At 37.4% G+C, this 21,659-nt stretch overlaps 2 protein-coding genes across 5 annotated transcripts; one reads left to right on the forward strand and one right to left on the reverse strand.

Moving 5' to 3' along the window:
- Positions 1–790: 790 nt before the first annotated feature.
- Positions 791–10,900, reverse strand: LOC113047202 (STE20-related kinase adapter protein alpha-like). 4 transcript variants are annotated; one of them, XR_003276222.1, is made up of 14 exons: positions 10,767–10,900; positions 10,282–10,354; positions 10,136–10,193; positions 7,851–7,879; positions 5,230–5,332; positions 5,014–5,135; positions 3,808–3,916; positions 3,602–3,725; positions 3,293–3,464; positions 2,764–2,868; positions 2,418–2,671; positions 2,175–2,217; positions 1,546–1,758; positions 791–1,387 (listed from the first exon to the last, which is right to left on the reverse strand). XR_003276222.1 is itself a non-coding variant. In XM_026208525.1 (13 exons), exons 2-13 carry the CDS (start codon positions 10,291–10,293, stop codon positions 1,603–1,605), a joined length of 1,287 nt encoding a protein of 428 aa, XP_026064310.1. In that variant the 5' UTR covers positions 10,294–10,354; positions 10,767–10,900; the 3' UTR covers positions 791–1,602. The 4 variants fall into 4 exon arrangements, 3 of the variants coding, with proteins under 3 accessions (XP_026064310.1, XP_026064311.1, XP_026064312.1); XM_026208525.1 differs by having other exon boundaries at positions 791–1,758; XM_026208526.1 differs by having other exon boundaries at positions 791–1,758; positions 10,282–10,357; positions 10,767–10,897.
- An 818-nt stretch (positions 10,901–11,718) lies between these two features.
- LOC113047185 (ATP-dependent RNA helicase DDX42-like) lies at positions 11,719–21,633 on the forward strand. Its single transcript, XM_026208500.1, has 18 exons — positions 11,719–11,860; positions 12,218–12,442; positions 12,721–12,883; positions 14,699–14,760; positions 14,931–14,967; positions 15,481–15,633; positions 16,259–16,363; positions 16,438–16,557; positions 16,647–16,823; positions 17,000–17,128; positions 17,232–17,331; positions 17,628–17,675; positions 17,797–17,894; positions 17,986–18,262; positions 18,371–18,597; positions 18,683–18,793; positions 19,033–19,137; positions 20,164–21,633. The coding sequence occupies exons 2-18, from the start codon at positions 12,228–12,230 to the stop codon at positions 20,722–20,724; spliced, it is 2,688 nt and encodes an 895-aa protein (XP_026064285.1). The 5' UTR covers positions 11,719–11,860; positions 12,218–12,227; the 3' UTR covers positions 20,725–21,633.
- Positions 21,634–21,659: the final 26 nt, after the last annotated feature.

A 21,659-nucleotide genomic window follows, 5' to 3' on the forward strand; every position in this document is an offset into this window, starting at 1 on the left:
CTCAGATGAAGATGGCTAGTGCCACACAACTTCCCCTTCCGTATTTTACTTTTGTTAGTCAGATTCCCTCCAAGTTCTACATTTTTAAAACCTTTGAAATAAACATACTTTTCTAGAACGTTTTTCATGACTTTTTTTTTTTTTTTTAGTAATCGTTCTATGAGAACAGGAAAGGCCACACAAAAAAACTATTATGATAATGACACAAAGCAACAATATCATTGTAAATTAAGCTGACGAAGGCTAAAAATCTTGACAGCCAATTAGAATCCACCGGGCATTAACCTTGCTGATTGTTGTTAGATGCTGGAAAACTTAAAAGTTTTTTTTTACATTGTTAAATATAATCTTATCCAGATATCAAAAATATTTTATATTGTAACTACATGCCTAGAATTTAAAATTATTATTATTATTGTTTTTTTTTTGTGTTTGTTCATTTGTATTTTTTATTCTTTTATTATGTGTTTTATGTTCTGTCGCTGTCATTCTGTTGTACTGCGGAGCTTCTGTCACGAAAACAAATTCCTCGTATGTGTACATACCTGGCAATAAAGCTCATTCTGATTCTGATTCTGATTCTAGGTAAATAAGTATAGAATTTGAATATCTGCCATTTATTAGTTGTTGGCCGTAACATGAATAGAATTATCAGCTTAAATCTGAAACGTATCAGTGCATTCCCTATTATAAACTGAATATTATGCTATAGAAACCATCATTGCAGAAGCTGTATTTCCAAATGGGTTGTGATGTAACAAACAGCATTGGAAAAACAACAAACAAGGGCTGACTTTTGTGCAGTTGCAACATTTATTCAATTTGACCAAGAGGTAAATATGCTGAAAATACACAAACGGTCCACTGAAGTACTTCCTCCCGGTAATGCATGCCAAGAACAGAAATGAATCTCAGCAGAACTGCAGCTGATATAAAACTAATAACTACACCAGATAGCAGGCAAAAATGAAATCTTGTCCTCTAGCTTATTTCTGGTGGCATCAACATTTGTGCTGTGAGAAGAAACCTTATAGTTTAAATCCCCACAGTCCATCCATAACTTGAATAGTTAGATGTTTAGGTTGACTTTACTGACAGCTCTTTATGCTTCATTGGACAAATATACTAGGAGACATGGGAATTCAATTGTGAACCTGTTTTGCTGTAAGCTGGTAGACATTCATAGAGTGTCATTAGTTCAGGTGAAACACACAGAACAGGCTTCAGTAGCCTGAAGTGATCACCATCGTCACATGGCCAGTCAGTAAGTGTGTGTGCAGTGTGTGCCTCAGGTTTCAGTTCATGCTTCTGAATGCATTAGCAAGGCTATGGCGGCTGCTGGTTTTTCATTTCTCTTTTCATAGTCAGTCCTTGTAGTTTCAGCGATCTACACAAATCACAAAAGACAACAAGAAACATCCCAGAGTCTATTGTCACATCTTTGAAGCTCTTTGTAATGTCTATATCACATTCACATAGCACCAGCCTTCCCCTTTTCTCCCTTAAAACACGACAAAAACAATCAATTCTCATTGAGAGTCGTACAGTGCCTCCTCCCTTTCTGTCCAATCCATCGGCCCTTCATTTCTCATCTGTTTCATGTCAAAAGTCCCAGTCATCCACATCCAGCTGGCTGAGATCAGACTCCAGACTGGCCAATCCAGTGGGAGAATCCTGAGGCTGCATGCAGTCTAGGCTGCTGATTGGAGAAACTGGACGCAGGAGCTCAGGAAGAGCCTCGGATGGTCTGCGCTTGATCTATGATATTATAATGTTATACAGACCACAACAATACACTGAGTCAAGTCGCATTTATTACTATAGCACTTATAATTTACAGATCAGCTTCAACTCAATAAACAGGAAAATAAATGTTAATGTTGTAAAAGCAATCATTTTTGAAACATTCAATTTCAACAGCTATTTCATTAAATAGTTCTTTATTCATCACACCCCATTAAATATTAATGTAAGTGAACTTTACCTTGTTGTCATTATCTGGATGATCAACAAATGTTGTTCAGAACAAACAAGGAACTCACGAAACTAATCAAATATTAAAATTGTTTGTGTTGTTAGCTTAAGACAAATTATGTTTGCCTGCACTGATATCTTTGATAAACATCAGATGACATTTTGTGATTGATATTTCCTCTGAAGAAGGCAAGACTCACCTGTTTGAAGAAGGAATGTCCTATCAGAGAGCTGGCAGAGGGTCTGTGGGAAGACATGACAGCACAAAAGTATACATTAATTTTGCTAAGCTTTTTATGCTACAGTTAGGAGCCTGGATCACTTTCATTATAAAGTAACGAGTGGTCAGTCCATTCCTTTGTGTTCCACAAAACAATGACAATCATTTGGACAGAATTTTCAATTATTTCTTTCTAAATAAATCTAAATTGTGAGATATTTACCTTTTCTCAGGATCTCTCTGTAGACAAAGTTTCACAAAGGCATGAAAGTGAGGACTGAATGTTCTGCTGTACGGGTTTCCTCCGGAGGAGGATGAGGGCTCTCCATTAGGGTGGCGAGCTCCACCGGCGCCGGGGCCCTCGCAGATCCCAGAGTCGGCCCCGGAGCGGGACGGTTTCATGCTCAGTTCTTCAGGTGGGATGGTGGTGGTGTCCAGCAAGCAGGGGACTGTACCATTCAACTTCTCCAACAACATCTGACACATGCAAAGAGAACGTATATCAAGGTAAATGTAAGATAAAAAGGAGGGAAAAAAATAAAATAAATAAAAAGCAGGCGTTTCCTTACCTGTGTAGCAGGCATGTCTTTAAAGGGCACGTGTCCATTAGCTAGCTCACATGCAGTGATGCCCAAACTGTAAATGTCTGAGCGGAAGTCATATCCCTGAAGATTCTGTAGTACACATAATATAATATAATATAATATAATATAATATAATATAATATAATATAATATAATATAATATAATATAATATAATATCCAGTGTGTTAGACAGTATACAGTACTGTTTAAAAGTCTCTAAGATTTAAGAAGTCTCTCATGTTCATTAACGTTGCACTTATTTGATTAAAAACATTATTAAATATTATTACATTTTTCTATTTGAACATATTTTAAAATGTGATTTATTCCTGCGATAACAAAGCTGAATTTTCAGCATCATTACTCCAGTCTTCAGTGTCACATGATCCTTCAGAAATCATTCTAATATGCTGAAGAAGGTGCTCAAGAAACACTTTATTATACACAGTTCTAGTTTAATAAAAAAAATCTAACTGACCCAAACTTGAGATGGGAGGCATATATTAATCGTACCTGCTGCAGAACCTCTGGACTGAGCCACGGTAGTACTTTAATACTGTACGGGGGGAAATCGTATACAACTCGTGCTCTCTGACCGTGCCGGATCAAGCTGAAGATACTCCTGAGACCGGACAGATACACCTGTCCATCGGCTGAAATCAGGACGTGGCTTGCCTTCACACTACTATAGACACATATTGAGATGATCAATCATCTACATTACAGACATCAGACTGGCAGTCTGGAGAGGTTATTGATTTATTAACCTGTTTGACTAATAAGAAGAACTAATCATAATGTGTCATCATATGTGTTCCTCACCGGTGAACGTAGCCCATCTGATGTATGTACTCCAGTGCTCTCAGCACTCCCAGCAGGATGTAGGCTATCGTCTGCTCACTCAAACCATCAGTAAAATGTGTACTGATCAAGTCTCGTGCAGATCCTGATGAAAAAGAGAAACACATATGAACGGTAAGCAAAACACAGCGGTCTAGACTTGACTGATGCAGAACATCTCCGCTAACCGTAGGCCATGAAGGGTGTGATCACCCACAGCTCGTTCTCAGCGATGAAGACGCTCTTGTACGGAAGGATACAGGGGTGGTGGAACAGCTTAGACACATGGAGCTCTCCCTTCAGAAGAAAACACACAAACTGGTTGCAATGCATATGTGACAACATGCAGGACTAAAGAACTAGTTAAGTATTTGTTCTGATTCTGCACCAATACACTTCACCTCTCAAAACACAAATTGGATTACACTTTCACACTGAATCAGTGTTATTATTGTTAACTAAATCTATTTCTTAACTTAACTATTTCAAATTGTTTTTGTTAACTGAAATACAAATAAAACACAACAAAATATAAATATTAGTTGCAAAATGAAAATTCGAAATGTTGCCTTGGAATTCAAATAAATAAGTTAAAGTAAGCAAAATTGCTAAAAATGAAATCAAAATAAATTATATTTAAACACATTTATATTAAAACCACTAAAAAAGCCAAAAATGAAAAAAAAATGGAAGCTGAAAATATAAAAATACAAGCTAATTAAAATGCTAAAATAGTATAATATGCTAGTGTATATAAACAATACTAAATAACAGTAATTTTATTGTACTAAATCGCTCTCTCTATATATAAAATTATCAATGATCTTATTAATGTATATTGCCTATTTCAGTTGTGTCTCAAACCTTTATATTTTTAATACCGTATTTTCCAGACTATAAGTCGCACTTTTTTTCATAGTTTGGCTGGTCCTGCGACTTATAGTCAGGTGCGACTTATTTATCCAAATTAATTTGACATGATCTGAGAGAAATGTACCAAGAGAAAACATTACCGTCTCCAGCCGCGAGATGGCGCTATGCAGCTCAGTGCTCCTGTAGTCTAGACTGAAGACATAGAGCGCCCTCTCGTGGCTGTAGACGGTAATGTTTTCTCTTGGTTTCTAAATGAATGCGACTTATAGTCCAGTGCGACTTATATACGTTTTTTTCCTCATCATGACGTATTTTTGGACTGATGCGACTTATACTCAGATGCGACTTATAGCCCGAAAAATATGGTATATTAACTATTATAATTATTTGAATTATTCTGGTAAATATAATAAAAATAAATAAAATGACAAAATTGTAAATATATAATAAAATGCCATTTTAATATGAATGGTCCATCTCCGATAAATGGTGAGAGAAGGCCTGCTGTGACCGGTACTGACCTGTACGTAACTGACCATGTCATTGGTGCAGGAATCCAGGTCAATGCGGCGGATGGCCACATACTCCCCTGTGGGTTTATACCTGGCCAGATTCACGGTCATCAAGTCCTCCAAACCTCGACCTTCACAAGCAGAGACAGACACAGATCACCATCAGCTGGAGGAGTCACAGACGCTCCTCACAGAGATCTAGAGCTGTTCTAGTGCTGGCCTCACCGATGACCGCACGCAGCTCATAGGCGCTGTTGTCTCGGAGGAAGCTTCCCATGGTGTCTCTGTGTGGGAGAGGGCTCAGAGACTCTTGACTGTCCTCATGGGCCTAAGCCAAAGAACAGAGTCATTAGTCAAAATGACCACAACTGCATCTCAATCCACTTCCTGATGTCAGAGAGTAGATTTTAAACTTAAACTCAGGCATTACAATGGGTCGGAATCTACCAAATGGTGAACGTGATTTCACCAAGTACGACATGTTCCTGGATCAAAATCTTTGTTGATCCTGGAACAACATTCCAATCAACCAATCAGAATTGAGATATAACTTTTCAGAAAATACCCTTTTTAGGCTTACAATCAGAGTTAGGTGCTTCTAAACCCTTGTTAATCAGCTATCATTTACAACTGATTTTAGGAATAAATTATAGGTAAGGTTAGGTTTAGGGGTGGGGATTGGGTTAAGTCTATATTTTTGGACAATAATGTTGATCCAGGAACATCAAAAGATGTTGATCCAGGAACATGTCTTACTTGGAAAAATCACAGCGACCCTACCAAATACTGAGACACTAGGGAGCAGATTGGAACACAATTAAAACCTTTTAACATACTTCAATTATTCAATTCAATTATTACTGTAATTTTTCATAAGGTGCATTTGTGAAAGTGGTTTGTGGGTACAGTGAGCCAACAAAGTATTTCAACACTTAATTCACACTTACAAACGTATGAAATGACCAAATGTCATCTAAAAGTAATGTGGTTATTCACCTTTCCAAGCAAAACACTTCATTAAAAGAAGCTTGTTAGTTTCTAAGATTAAACAATAGATAAACTGTGCAAAATTAAGACGAAGCATACTTGGACAGTTTTCTAGTGGTCAGACATTAGTAGAATGTGATGAATTATCTGATCTATGATGAACTACACTACTGTTCAAAAGGGCCACAAAAAAAAAAGAAAAAAAAAAGAAATGAATAGCTTTAATTATCAAGGATGCATTTACATTGATCAATAGTGACATTAAAGACCTTTATAATTTTACAAAAGATTTTTGTTTTGTAAATAAATGCTGAAAATTCTGCTTTGCTATCAGTGTAAAATAAAAGAAAAATATATAAGTATAATTTTCCACAATAATACTTTTTTTCCCTCTTTTGATCAAATAAATGCTTTTGATATTTTCTTTCTAATGCAAATATTTTAAGCATAACGCGAGTGTCCAAATACTTTTTGACTCACTGTACATAGATATCGTAGGGAGTTACAATATAGTGAAATATAAATGTGACTGTGTTTGTGGCAGGATTGATGTCACTATGCAGTGTTCGGGTAGCATACATTTTAAATGCATGTTAGCTTTCCTTCAAATGCATCATAGTATTTTGGGATATCAACCAAATATACTACGACCATCAATGTCAGTTTGAGTGAATTAGGAAACATTTCAAGATTACACACACACGTACAAATCACAGACACTGATGCCACTGTTGTGATAACAGCACAAACCAACCTGGTTTTGAAGAGGGGAAGGGTTTTTATACACTGATAAATCCCAGCCATTGCAAAGCTCTTCAGAGAATCATACAGATCAAGCACTGAGGATCGGCAGATTACGGCTAATTAAAGATTTGGTCCAACTGTTCTGAGACTCAGTACGAGACCGAGAAGTCGAAACCGGCAGCAGGAATGCCTTCACAAAACTGCGTATTTGCAAAAGCATGTTATAAGCATCAAATAAACTACAATTCACTGTGTTGCATTTGGTTATAGATATGCATGATCCCATAAACTAAAAAATAAAATAAAATAAAAAATAATAATAATAATATATATATATATATATATATATATATATATATATATATATATATATATATATATATATATATATTTATTTTTTACTCACATCAAAGCATCCATTCCCTCTGCCATTGAACTTACAGATAAGAATATTAATTCCTCACACATACGATGAGAGCATCTGTCAGTGGAGATCATGCAGGTCTGTGGCAATTCATAAACCACATCATTTTATGCCCTTTATAATGTAGGCAGAACTACTTCAGTGAGCCGTGCAGCAAGCCCAGGCTTTGACAGGAGGACTCCATGTGGTGACCAATGACAACATCACCTTTATTCCTGGTGTTGGTTTGTTCTTTTTGACATCTCTTATGAGGCAATTTCATAAGAGAGATGTCCTAATATTGCATCAATGACGGGTAGTGCAGAATTAATCTCACTCGTCTGCATATCTCTTGTACCCGCTCTTTAAAATTAATATTTCTTTCAGGCTTAATACTTAATTATGATACAAGTATTACATTACTGAGAAACTGAACCCGAAGTTTTCATTTCCCTTTGGTTTATCAAGCACAATAATAAAGCACTGTACCCGGAGAGTTTTATGAGACCTCACGCATGCAGGCAAACACAGGGCCACAAGGGATGTATACATCCGAGCACACACACACAAACCATTGAGCTCATGTTTTCACACTTACACAAGCACACACCATCTCAGATGCTCTCTCTCACACACACACACACACACACACACCTATCACACACCCACACCAACAGGTGGATGGAAAAGCTGGAAGATATTCCGCACTTACTTTCCTTAGTGGGCTTGCCTGAGCTTGCTCTGGCGTAGAGAAATGACGTAAATGACGCAAAAGACACACATACAGACAAACAATCTGCCTTTAAAGTGGTTCTCACAAATGTAACAAATAGATATATATCATTGATACACATTTATAATTGTATTTTCTGTTCCCTTAGTCAAAATTATTTTCATGCATATTATAATCTATATCATGGCATACTGCATATACTAAATGATACAAATCATTTGAGCAAGAAGAAATTGTATTTATATTAATTGAGCATTCAATTCAACAACAAAATGATAAGCCATCAAAAAAAAAGGGTTTTTTATTTAAATTTACTTATATTTACTTATATTTATATATATATATATATATATATATATATATATATTTTTTTTTTTTTTTTTTTTATTATTGAACATAAACTTGGATATCAACTCTTGACTGAGCTGACTCATTGCCATGGAACACATGACAGCCAATAGCAAACATAAATTAGCATCACTATAGCAGACATGGAGCAGTGATTATGGACAACAGCAAAATGAGTGAAAGCAGATATACCAAAAAACAAGTTGCAACACCTAAAAAAATAAATCCCTTAATGCATTATACACCATCTTAGACAGAGGAACCATTAAAACCTTATTGATATTCGGAAATATGTAACACTCAGACTATCATGATACTGGCTATACACTTAAAAAAATAAATAATAATAATAATTATATATATATATATAATTAACAAAGCCAAAACTACATGGCATTAAATTAGAACAAGACCCATGTCAGCAAGATCATGCAAACTAAAGAATTGCACAAAACAATGCTTTTCATATTTACATGAAAGTTTGCACAACTGCAGTTTACATGGGATCAGTAAGATTTTTTTTTTTTTTACGTTTTTGAACAAAGTCTCTTATACTTGTCAAGGTTGCATTTATTTAATCAAAAATACAGTAAGAAAAGTTATATTGTTAAATATGATTACAATTTAGAATAGACTAACTTTTTTCAATTGAAATATAATCTAAAAAAAAAATTCTGTGTTGGCAAAGTTTTCAGTAGTAAATACTCTAGTCTACAGGGTCAAGTGATCCTTCAGAAATCATTTTAATATGCTTCCAATACTTGTTGCTTAAGAAACATTTCTTAATATCAATGCTGAAAACAGTTGTGCTTAATATTTTGTGGAACCCTTGATGCCTTTTAAAGATTCTTTGATGGACAAGGTTCAAAAGAACAGCATTTACTGAAATATACATTAATGTCCTTACAATCAATTTACTGCACATTTACTTGCTGAATACAAGTATTAATTTATTTACTTCAAAAGAAGAATAAATCCTACTAACCCCACACTTTTGAACAGCAGTGTTCAATATTGACTAATGTATTGCAACTCAATAGGTAAAAAATCTGGATTAAATAAATACTGATGCACACCAAATACTATCCAAAAGAACTGGCATCAAAAGCTATCACATTTGATATCTGGATTTCCCTGTAAACTAGTATAAGTAAAATCCCACAATCCACAAATACATGCGGTATTATTCTAATATACAGATTTCAGCAGATTTTCATACAGCTTCAGCAGTGTTAGAGCTGCCCTACAGATCAGTCCACCCCTTGTTAGGCTGCAGTGACTCAGCTGTCAGTCCACCACAGAAGCAATCCATCAACACCTAGCAATAACACTACATCACAGCCAGCCTTACATACAGATACACCACCACAGGAAGAGATGAAAGCCTCACAGACACAAGGACACACAGACTCTGCTGTCACCGCCATCATTAGTCACAAACGCTGCACTTTTATTAAAGAGCAGTGTCACCCCACACACCGCAGAACACATTTACGACAAAAACTCAAAGAGACTGACTGACAATATTAAATTCACAAAACCTTTCATAAAGCACACGCAAAACAAATAGCGAACCAAAAGCAGCATTTTTGCTTTTGTAAAAGTACTGATTGGTTGTGATCATGGGTAATCTGCATGTGTAGAGCTACTCTTTTGTTATAGGCCTGCAAAGCTGACTATGAGGGGGATTTGTGTCCAGAAAATGTGTATTATTCCATTTGACAAGTTCAAGATAGGCCAATTGTTCCTTTAAATTTTGCAGAGAAATCTTTAAATATGAGTGTGTAATAGAAACCAAATTTTCCTGGTTTTCCCCTTCACATTCACCTGGATAATGTGGGATAAAGCTCGGGTGAGGTTTGCTGATAAAGGTACGAGAAGCACAGTGACATGAGACGCTGCAAGACTGAACTCACCTCCAAATAACTCCAGATCCCTCAGGCTTTCCACACTGAGTTTCTCTGACACCCAGCGCTGAGAGAAAGTGAGAAAACATGGTGATTTAACGTACATGCAAATTAAAAAAAATCAGTCACTTTGACAACCAATCAAGTTCACTCACCAAAAAAGACATGGATCCTGGAGATGGTGATGACAGGTAGCAATACTTTCCCAAACAAATAAAGAGTACAAATCTACTAAGAAAAAATAAATAAAAATAATAAGATACATGACACTAGAAGCAAAAAACAACTTATTTTTTTCTGCCCTGATACTGTATGAATTCTTCAATACCATAGTTTTCAGCAGACACTTACACAGAACAGTGCTCGGATATAAAAGAGATTGTCTGTATAACTGCATACGTTTGTAAATAAAACATAACACCTTGGCTTTGCTCGTTTAGTGTGCAGCATTAAAGACGTGCATTTACTAATACAACACAGATATTTTTTAATAAGCAGTTATTATTGTACAAACAAATGTGGCATTCCAGGTACCTTTTAGTTAGCCACGGAGCGACATGATTAGCTTTCAATTACGATAAACAGAGCACAGAGCCTCAGTGTGCTTGTGTAAGTTATACAATATAAATGTTGAACTTACCCTGTGCTAATAAATTGTATGGGTCTCACTTTTCTATATCGTCAAATTTCCAGCTATCATCAAGACTGAGGGACGTAACGCATTTATTCTTCTCGTCTCGCAGTGGGGTGGCTCGAGTCAGGGAACGACGCGGCGTCCACGTGCTCCTATTGGACCAAAGGTTGGAAGCGTGTCTTCTCATTGGTCTAAACTCGTGAGCGAATAAAATAGTTTGTGTTCTGTGTTGCCATATCTTCTTACTCCTATCGCTTATAAACATGAGCCTTTGCAGGTTGCGTTTAGAATGTCAAACGTACCACCATTTGCCATGGTCAAAACAAAGACGGATTTATTATTACATTTTGCCGATATTTATTATTAGTAGTAGTATCATTATTTGCTATAATTAAAACATTATTATAAAACGGATATTGATTCTGATTTGTCTGATTTCTGTTGTTTGTTCTAAATTAAACATTACACATTTGTTTACTTCTGTGTGTTGCTTCCATCAAGAAACTACATTGCTTGATGGAAGAATAACGTACCGTTTATATTTAAAGCACTACACTTTATTTGCTCTGTTTTATTCTGTGAAACCTTCATACGTATGTGGAATAACAAGCCCCGTGAAGCTGTGGTTTACAGCGAATTTATAACAGCTAAGGGGGTTCTTGGGGTTTATTGCTTTAATTTTTAATTTATTATTATTATTATGATTATTATTATTGCAACAGTTCTTTTTAATCAGTGGCTACTGTATATTTTTCATGCAGATCAAAGAAAGTTCCTGACTTCTGACAAAGATTTCTATTATTTAAAATATTAAACTAAGGAGGAGATTAATTCAAAACTGAAACAAAACATTTGTACCATACTTTACATTAACATTATCATTAACTGAAAAAAAGACGAGGATCTGGCAACACGACATTCACGTTCTACACCAAATGCGTCGCGCTAATTTTACCAAACACAAAACTAGTCCATTGTAAATGACGTAATGCCCAATCTCCAAGAAGTGTGCTAGATAGCCTGAAGTGGTAAATACGTTGTGGATAAATAAGGTGTCCACCCACTTTGGAAGATCGTTTTCGTCACGTCACCTGAAACAGGTAAACAAACAAAATGTAGATAAATCCAGCTTTTACGCTTCGATGCATGCAACGTGAAAATAATCGAAGCATAATCCGTTTAACGTTACACAAAAACATAAGCTAGAGGCCTCTCCACGGCCATCAGCGCAGCATTACGAGACACCGTCTCCTACTTGCTGTTTGACCCACAAATATTGAGATATTAGTATGGCAAAAGACAGCAAAGCTGCTGAGAAATATCTGTAAGCAGCGCGCGAGCAATAAGACTTTGTACTTGTTATGCTTCAGTAAATTAGCCTGATTGGCGATATACAGATTATACACTCTGAATTTAGCTCACGGGTTTTAATCCCTAATCTGCCGCTGTGTTTGCAGCCCAACAGCCATGAACTGGAGCAAGGGAGGCCCGAGTGGCAAGCGGGGCTTTGGATTCGGGGGGTTCTCTCTTGCGAGTGGGAAGAAAGAAGAACCTCGTCCTCCCCCGAAGACCCACTCTGCTTTTGGAGCTTCAGGACCATCGGGTGGATATGGCAAGAATCAGCAGCTTTCGTCTTTTTACAAAATAGGAACAAAACGAGCCAATTTCGACGAGGAGAACGCGTAAGTACTTAAAACGTGACAACTTCTACACTGAAAACACTGCTAAAGGGACAGTTCATGCCTGAATGATAACTGCAAAATCATTTCAATCTAAAAAAAAATCTCATTATTATGTGTATGTGTTTCAGTCACTTTCATTCACTTCTATTTCTGAAACCAAAAGGTGCCTGAGAAGACTGTCATTATATCTAATATCTCCATTTAAGTTTGAGTAAATGAGTTTTGGGTGAATGAAAGAGGCTTTTACAGTTATTGCTTGAAATGTATTTTTTCCGTAGTTATTTTGAGGATGATGAAGAGGAGTCTAGCAGTTCAGATCTGCCGTATATACCGGCCGAGAACTCTCCCACTAGACAGCAGTTCAAGTCTGGAGGAGGAGGAGGAGGAGGAGGCTCAGACAGCGAGGATGACCCTCTTGATGCTTTTATGGCTGAGGTGGAGGTGAGAGCTCCTGAAGTGATCTCTTTTGAGAAGAGGCACTGGACTAGGGATGTCAAATTTCGATTATTTCCATGATCGATCGTCGTTTAAATTAACGATCAATTAATCGATTAATCGTTAACCATAATACTGCAAAATGCGTCTATTGCAGGCACACAGTCAGTGGTATGACAGGATGTGCAAAAGCCACACACACACACAAAACGCTTTCTCACTTGAATTAAAGAGGTTTTAGTCTGAATAAAATGCTAGTAGCAGGATTATAAAATGAATAGATGCGATTATGATCATTTGATAAAATGAAGAGAGCGCGCCATACTTTTGAGGTCATTTTACTTTGTTGACAGTTTCCAATCCTGCACGGAGAACGCTGAACGCGCCTCTTTAAATGGTTTTGTGGTGCTCGTTGTTGTATTTTAAAGCACAATTGCGATGTTTTCAACTGACATTATTGTATAAAATTATCAGAAATGTGGAGCGCGTGTGACTGCGCTGCACATTAAGTGAACTACATCGGCGCTGCTGCACCAAAACACACTGTTGCTCACATTAATTTGATCCTGCTGGATTCTGTCCTAGAAAATGTCAGATTTTTTAAAATCCGGCATACAGCGCATTAGATCGTGACAGTGCATGCGTGCAGTCGAGGATGAGCGAGCGCGGATTTGGCTAGATTTATTTGGAGGTTATTGCTCATGTCTCATTCGGCACAAATCGAAATGTTTCCATATTCGCAATGTATTTGAATGTTAAACTATTATTTATAATGTAAACTAGGCTTGTACTTAACACGCATTCGCATATAGACGGAAAAGATGATCCTCTTCATATGAGCAAAAACGTCCTTGGCATAACAGCAGAGTGGACCGGTATAATACGGTCTATTTAAACTGAATGCTCCAGGAATGTGTCGGTCACAGCGCCTATGAATCGCTGTTTTGAATCCAGCAATTATTTATTTAGAAATGATAAGATCTGATTATGACAAGTGTGGTATAAAAGCTTTGTTTATTAGAGGAATAATAGGTTAACTGGAAAATGTTACATCGCGACCATGCTTTTGGACCCCATAGTCTTCATTTGCGCGGCTTTGTTCTGGTTTGCCGGTTGGTCACGAATTTCCACAAATTCAGTATATTTAGGCATTGTTTCTTTTCCTAAATCTTCATAGTCTAACCCTCTAATTTCCCAGGTTTATTTTATTATCTTTCGCTTTTAATAACTGTTTTCGCATCTCTTACAGTGGTAAAAATGGGAAGGGAAATTAAAGATTTCATGAATTAAGAATTCGTTCGATTTATTAATTTGTTCCCTTATTTCACTTAAATCATGGGTTATTTAGGGAACAAAATTAATGAAACATGGACAATTGCCACATTAATAATTCGTAGGAATGAATTAACAAGTTGTAGGAATGAATAGACTACCTGTCCTGTCACTGTGTCCCGCAGCCCTGCAAAGCGCACGATATAAAACAGTTATCTGATGAAATGATTAGTAACTACATTTCTATTGCATTTAATGTTGAAGAACTTTATGTTGTTTCTATTTTAATGTACTTTAAAGTTTAAATCACATTAAAAGCTTAATTTGTACATTGTGAATGAATGCTTTTATATATCGTCACCGTCACTCACAGCCGCTCGCACGTGTTGAGTGCGCATGAGCCGCACGCAGCCCAACATTGAATCGGTTAACCGACCATCGACAGCCTTAATCGATTGCATCTCTTATCGACAATTAATCGATCATCGATTAATCGTTGACATCCCTACACTGGACATTGCATTAATTCTTGTTTTTGACTTCTTTCAGGACCAAGCAGCAAAAGACATGAAGAAACTTGAAGAAAAGGAAAAAGAGAAAAAGTTAGCCAAGTAAGATTCTGATATTATCACAGCATTTTTCTCAGACCGTTCATCCAAATAATATATTTATAGCAGAGAAGATTGGAATGGAAAGGGGGTTTATGGGTAGAATATGGGCTTCTTTGGGTGATTGAGCGAGTCGCAGGGAAGTTTTTTTTTTCTCCGCTTGTTTCTTCCAGGGGTATACGGGATGACATCGAAGAGGAGGATGACCAAGTGAGTGACCCTCTTGAAGTTACTGCCACCACCGTATCTTTTCCACAGCGATGACTGTGCTTAACTCCTCTGTCTATTTTTCTTTCTTATACTCTCTATATATCTACATCAGTTTACAGACTGAGCCATTCAAAAGTACTTTTGGTGATGGAGTAGGTGTTGTTTTTAAGCTTTTTTTTTTTAATGCAATCTTCAGACATGTTTTCTGAACCAGTTCATTGGTTCTCAGTTATTATCTATTGTCTTTAAATGTTTACAGAAAAAGTGATTCTTTTGTTATTTGAGTCAGTGCTATGTGTTAAAACAGCAGTGATGTCATGGACACCGCCTCAGTGCTCAGTAAATTGTTGGTTTCATTCTAAATATTTGTGTTTTTAACATGCCATGTTTTATAAGACAAGTTGATTTCGATGCACTCTAAGACAACATTTAGATGACTTTTTTTATGTTCAGCAGTGAAGACCTGCTGCTGCTGCCTGTCTTGATCTAAATAATTTTTTGCATTCTTTGCAGGAAGCATATTTTCGTTACATGGCGGAAAACCCAACAGCTGGGCTGACCCAAGAGGAAGATGAGGAAGAAGTGGACTATGACAGCGATGGCAACCCCATTGCTCCTACTACCAAAAAGATTATCATGCCTCTGCCCCCCATAGACCACTCGGAGGTAGTTACTACATTTCCCTACAGTAATTGTTGCATCAGTGTCCTTAATTATATAGACTGCTGCAGGAATGGCATATTGTTGTAGGCCTGCTCAGAGGTTTTTATGATAAAAAGCTAATAGTATTTTTTGGATTATTGCCAAAAATAAGCTCTGTGAACATTAAAGATGTGATCCTTACACGTTTGTGCATTAAGATAATCTTCACAAATGAGCACAACATTCGAAGCTTAAATGCAGTTGTCAAAAGACAGACAACCCTTTAATCTTCATTTAATCCTTTTTAGCCAATTTTGAGCAACCACCTCTTTTTTAAGACATTGAAAAGGCTTAAAAATCAACAGTGATGTATTACTTTTATATGTTATGTTTTAGAATAAAACGTCAAAATATCTTCAGCTTGTGCTAACAATGAAGCTTGTTGCATGCATTTGCTCCATTTAAACAAACTTACTTAAGAGGTTTCCCAACTTCTGCTAACTTGTCTCCATGTTTTGGGAACCATTCCTGCAGCTCTATAGATAAGCAAGTGCGTTTATTAGATTGCTCATATCAAGAAGACCCATGTATATACATAAAAAATGTATATGTAAGCAAGTGCAAATCTTGAATAGTGTTCTGTCTGTAGATTGACTATCCTCCCTTTGAGAAGAACTTCTTTATTGAGCATGAGGAACTCAGCAGTCTGACTGAGGCCGGAGTGGTGGAACTGAGAAAGAAACTCAATCTGAAGGTCACTGGCAGCACATACACAAATGATCGTTCACTTTCTTTTAACCCACATTAACCCATATTCAAAATGAACAGGTTTCAGGTGCAGCCCCTCCTAAACCAGCCACCAGTTTTGCCCACTTTGGATTTGATGAGCAGCTCATGCACCAGATCCGTAAATCTGAGTACACTCAACCCACCCCCATCCAGTGCCAGGTGAGCTACCAGACCCTCCCACAAACCCTCTGTGGTTGTTTAGGTATCGTAATGTACAGTACATACAGTAATGTGTGTTGTTTCACTAGGGTGTTCCAATAGCTTTGGGTGGCAGAGACATGATTGGCATTGCCAAAACTGGCAGTGGAAAGACTGCAGCTTTCATTTGGCCAATGCTGGTGCACATCATGGACCAGAAGGAGCTGGAGCAGGGAGAGGGACCCATTGCTGTGATCGTCTGCCCCACCAGAGAGCTCTGTCAACAGGTTTAGAGAGAAGGACAAAAATACTCTTTTATAAGGGGGAAAGGTGTAAAAGATGGAAGGAGATGATTGGGCAAAAGGATCAACTGGTTTTCTCATGTAGTCTTGGTCATGAATGAAGTTTTTATAGTGTGTTTTGGCTTTCAGTCACTTTAAAAGTGCTTTTCTGTGTGGCTCAGATCCATTCTGAATGTAAGCGCTTTGGGAAAGTTTATGGTCTCCGCTCGGTGGCAGTATATGGAGGCGGCAGTATGTGGGAACAAGCCAAAGCTCTACAGGAAGGAGCTGAAATTGTTGTCTGCACCCCAGTAAGAACATCTTATCTTTTGATACCCAGCCCCGTTTGACATCTTTCTGTTTACTCGAAGGGTTCCTTCTTTGGGTGTACTGTTAAAGGCTCTTCTCACATAGGGTCGCCTGATTGATCACGTGAAGAAGAAGGCTACATCTCTGCAGCGAGTGACCTACCTGGTGTTTGACGAAGCTGATCGCATGTTCGACATGGGCTTTGGTATGTGTAAAATGTCACTTTTTTTTGGTTTAATTCCACTAATTTGTGCTCAGTCAGTGCATTTCTCAACTGAGATTTCATTACCAAAGTATTGCATTAAAGAAGTCTTTTACTCACCCTCATATTTGATCAAACCCACAAGACTTTCATTCAGTGTTTCATTTGGAATAATGAGGGTGGGTAAATACAGAATTTGACAGATTTCTTTTTTTTTTTAGCTTGAACTATTCCTTGATGAAATATAAGCACATGTTTATTGTGATGCATTTCATTTAAACTCGATTTGTATTACACAGAATACCAAGTGAGATCCATTGCTAGCCATGTCAGACCTGATCGACAGAGTAAGTATCTCTCATATTTATATTAATTTGCTACTTTAAAGCACTTCTACATTATTGCATTAACCCAATCCAATGCATTTATTGTACGTACTAGCTCTTCATGACCTCTGATCTCTCACAGCTTTGTTATTCAGTGCAACATTTCGGAAGAAGATTGAAAAGCTGGCGCGAGATATTTTGGTTGACCCCATTCGTGTTGTGCAGGGAGACATAGGAGAGGTGCATAATCAATTTATTATGCAAGTATTTAAAAATGCACACTGCATTATCTATTTAACCTCTATTTACACCTCTTTTCTCCTACTCCCAGGCTAATGAAGATGTCACTCAGATAGTGGAAGTGCTGCATTCTGGGCAGGAAAAGTGGGGTTGGCTGACACGCAGGCTGGTTGAGTTCACATCAGCTGGCTCTGTGCTCATCTTTGTCACTAAAAAGACTAACTGTGAGGAACTGGCTACAAATCTCAATCAGGAAGGTTATAGCCTAGGGCTGCTGCATGGAGACATGGATCAGAGCGAGAGGAACAAAGTCATCGCTGATTTTAAGAAAAAGAATCTGCCCATATTAGTAGCTACTGATGTTGCCGGTTAGTTGGTCTTACTTCATCTGTCTAGTTTTATCTGTTCAGAGTAAATGAACTTTTTCCATTTGTCACCTTTTATGTATTAATTCAAATTTGTCTTGCACTTCTCAGCTCGAGGGTTGGATATCCCATCTATCCGTACAGTTGTGAACTATGATGTAGCACGAGACATTGACACACATACACATCGAATTGGTAGAACAGGTCGTGCAGGAGAGAAGGGTTTAGCTTACACTCTGCTCACCTCTAAAGACACTTCATTTGCTGGTGACTTGGTTAGAAATTTAGAGGGAGCAAACCAGAGTGTTTCAAAGGAGCTGATGGACCTGGCAATGCAGGTAAAACAATGACCTGAATACAACATGTTTCACAGACTTGCTCAACATCTTCACATTACTGTTGTTGTTTTTTCTTTTTTTCTAGAATCCCTGGTTCAGGAAGTCCCGCTTTAAGGGAGGGAAAGGGAAGAAGCCAAATATTGGAGGTGGAGGCCTGGGTTACAGAGAGAGACCAGGCCTTGGATCTGAATCCACTGTTAGTTTGACTTTACTTTTGCTCGCTTGCTTGCTTTATGAATTTATTTATTTAAAAAAAAAAAGAAAAAAAAAAAAAAAAAATATATATATATATATATATATATATAATATTTTCTTCTGCCCATCCCCCATGTTATTTTGTTTCCAATTATTTTTCGTAATTACATACAGAAACCACAGCTAATTAATAACTAATGATTTTATTATATTTCTAAAATCTTAAATTTATTCATAAAGGAGCGCAGTAGTAGTGGTGGTTCTGCTCTTGGTAACTATGAAGCCTTCAAACCCTCCACTGGGGCCATGGGAGAGCGTATGTCTGCCCTGAAGCAAGCATTTCAGGTACATTTTATTATTATTATTTATTTATTTTATTTTGTCTTGGTCACATCTTTCACTGAATTTCTTTTGCCACCCACTCTTAATGAAGTGGTTTATCAGCTTGATTGTGTTTTTGGGGTGCAATGTAACACATGTTTATGTTTAGTTGTTAAAAAAAGCACATTATTTTCACATATTTGACCTTTTATTATACACTGCTGTTTCTGTTCTCATTAGAACCTTCTGTTGAGTTCCTGGTTCTATGAAGCCACTCCCTCTACAAAATACATAATTGTGCTCTGATTGGTTAGCTTTACACTTTGTCTGGAAACATCACGCACCCTTACCATTACCATCCCATGGACAGTAGAGCCGCACAATTAATCAATTTTCTAATCACAATCACAATTATGGATGCCACAATTACATAATTGTTCAAAGTGGCAATTAATCATTCAAAGTCCACTTATGTTATTCTGACTGCTTCAGATGCATTTTTTTCTGCATGTTAGAAAGGGTTTTTCCAATGTTTTAGCATAAGTATATCATTGTAATAGCATTCCTATTTTTATATAATTTAAAGAAGAAACCAATCCGATGTATATTTGACATTTGAGGCTTAATACTATAGAAAAGCACATATTATTTAATATAAAAATATAGCATGTAGTTGCATCAATGGCATAAACATCATTCAATGTAAATTGTGATAATCGTAATGAATAATCGCTATTACAATTTCAAGGGAATAAACGACAATTATGATTTTTGTCGTAATCGTGCAGCCCTAATGGGCAGGTTGACGTTAACATCATGGTTAGTGATGTCTCAATCCTGGGAAGAGACTTGTTGTGGTCACTTCCAGTCTTTTTTTTAGTCCTTAAACAGTGATTTCTTTGCATTGAACTTTGAGAATTATTTATGCTCTAACTAACTTATGTTAAAAAAGTGAAATCACACTCAACCACCCCTTTAAATTCCTCAGTAAAGATATAGTTGTATGTACCAATGTCTGGATTTTGTTTGACTGCTTTTGCTTTCCCTCAGGCTCAGTATAAAAACCACTTTGTGGCAGCATCTGGTGTTCCTCCAAAACTCACCACAAAGTCCAGCAGCTCCTCTGGGTGGACCAGTGCGGGAAGTCTAAGTTCTTTGCCTTCAGGATCAGGAGAGGGGCCTGACGGAACTCACATCTCCTACTTGCCATCGTCCTCTTCCTCATTTCCCTCCATGCAGCCACCCCCTCCCCTCAGCTCGGGCACCAAAATGAGTGGCTTCAGCAGTACAGGCTCCCTGAGCTCAATTTCAGACTCTAGCTCTTCTTCAAAAGAGGGATCCTGTAGTGATAGTAATGCTGACGACAGGGGTCATCGTGGAGATCGTTATCGTCACAGTGGCAGGCAAAGTGGTGGAGACCGTGATCGCTACACAGAGAGGGACCGTCATAGTGACAGAGATCGTCACAGTGATAGCCGAAACGGTGAAGGGAGCCATAAGGACAGAGAAGGACGGTCAGAAAGAGATGGCGCCGAGAGGTCAGCGACTCATAAAGACAGCTTTGCAGTTCCTGATCCCCCCAAACGTAAGAAAAGCAGATGGGACAATTAAAGTGTACCGGAAAGCAGCCGTCAACTGTTCTTTGATCAGAATACAAAGCTGACCCAGTCTCCCTAGCAGTGTCTTTACCTGTCTGCTTGTCTTTTTTCGTCTTTATGTAAGATGAAGCTGTTTTAATGGTGCCTAGGAGACTCCCACTCCATCACCCTTGTCATTTACCAGAAATAAATGCATCCATTACAGGCTGTTTCAGCAAGTTAGAATTGTGAATTGGCAAGATGAAAAGAATGCACCATGAGCCTATGTGTTGTGTTAAAGTAGATGTGACTGTTCAGTGGCACGCTAGTTGTTTCTTTCTGAAGAAACTTATCAAATGAGAAATGTTGGCTGTGTAACAGAAAAAAGAAAAATCAAAACCTCTTTGTTAATAGTTGCCAACCTTTTTGTGTTTGTGTGCACTGCTTCACAAACTATTTGTCAACGATATATTTAGTTTAAGACTTTTCCAGACATTTTCCAGTGTGTTTTAATGCGTGTTGTTCTTAATGTCCATTAATGGGTTTATTTCACTCATACTTGTTAATATTTGGAATTCAAATGCTTTATAGTCATCTGTTCAAGTTATATTTCTGTGCTGCCCAGCATGCAGTAGTTCAAGCTGAAGGAAGGAAGTCTACTGTAAATCCACACAAACTGATCAACCTAGTCATAAAACAATGGGAAGGAGGAGAAAACATTTTAGTGAATCTACAATAAAATCTATGTACTATACTATGATCTTGCATTCCCTTGCTCCATTTCCATCTCTTGTGAAGATTGATGTGCTGATGTGAGGCAACTGTGTCACAATCTAAACCTGACTGTGTAGAAACACGATGATCTTTATTATTTTGAATACTCTAGTGAACAATTCTGTCTGTGATCATGTTTCTGAATGAATAAAAAGAGGACACAAAAAGGCTTAGATGTTGGTTGTGTTTCAGAGA

The sequence above is a fragment of the Carassius auratus genome, chromosome 28 (assembly GCF_003368295.1).
Source record: "Carassius auratus strain Wakin chromosome 28, ASM336829v1, whole genome shotgun sequence".
Lineage (NCBI taxonomy): Eukaryota > Metazoa > Chordata > Actinopteri > Cypriniformes > Cyprinidae > Carassius > Carassius auratus.

Bases quoted from the DNA above. Each gene is read 5' to 3' on its own strand.
- LOC113047202 (XM_026208525.1), bottom strand. The intron at 2,869-3,292 runs GTACGATTAATA...TGTGTACTACAG, and splicing joins GTCCAGAGGTTCTGCAGCAG to AATCTTCAGGGATATGACTT. The intron at 2,672-2,763 runs GTAAGGAAACGC...TGCATGTGTCAG, and splicing joins AAGACATGCCTGCTACACAG to ATGTTGTTGGAGAAGTTGAA.
- LOC113047185 (XM_026208500.1), top strand. From the start codon at position 12,228: ATGAACTGGAGCAAGGGAGGCCCGAGTGGCAAGCGGGGCTTTGGATTC. The intron at 16,558-16,646 runs GTGAGCTACCAG...TTGTTTCACTAG, and splicing joins CCACCCCCATCCAGTGCCAG to GGTGTTCCAATAGCTTTGGG. The intron at 18,263-18,370 runs GTTAGTTGGTCT...TGCACTTCTCAG, and splicing joins AGTAGCTACTGATGTTGCCG to CTCGAGGGTTGGATATCCCA.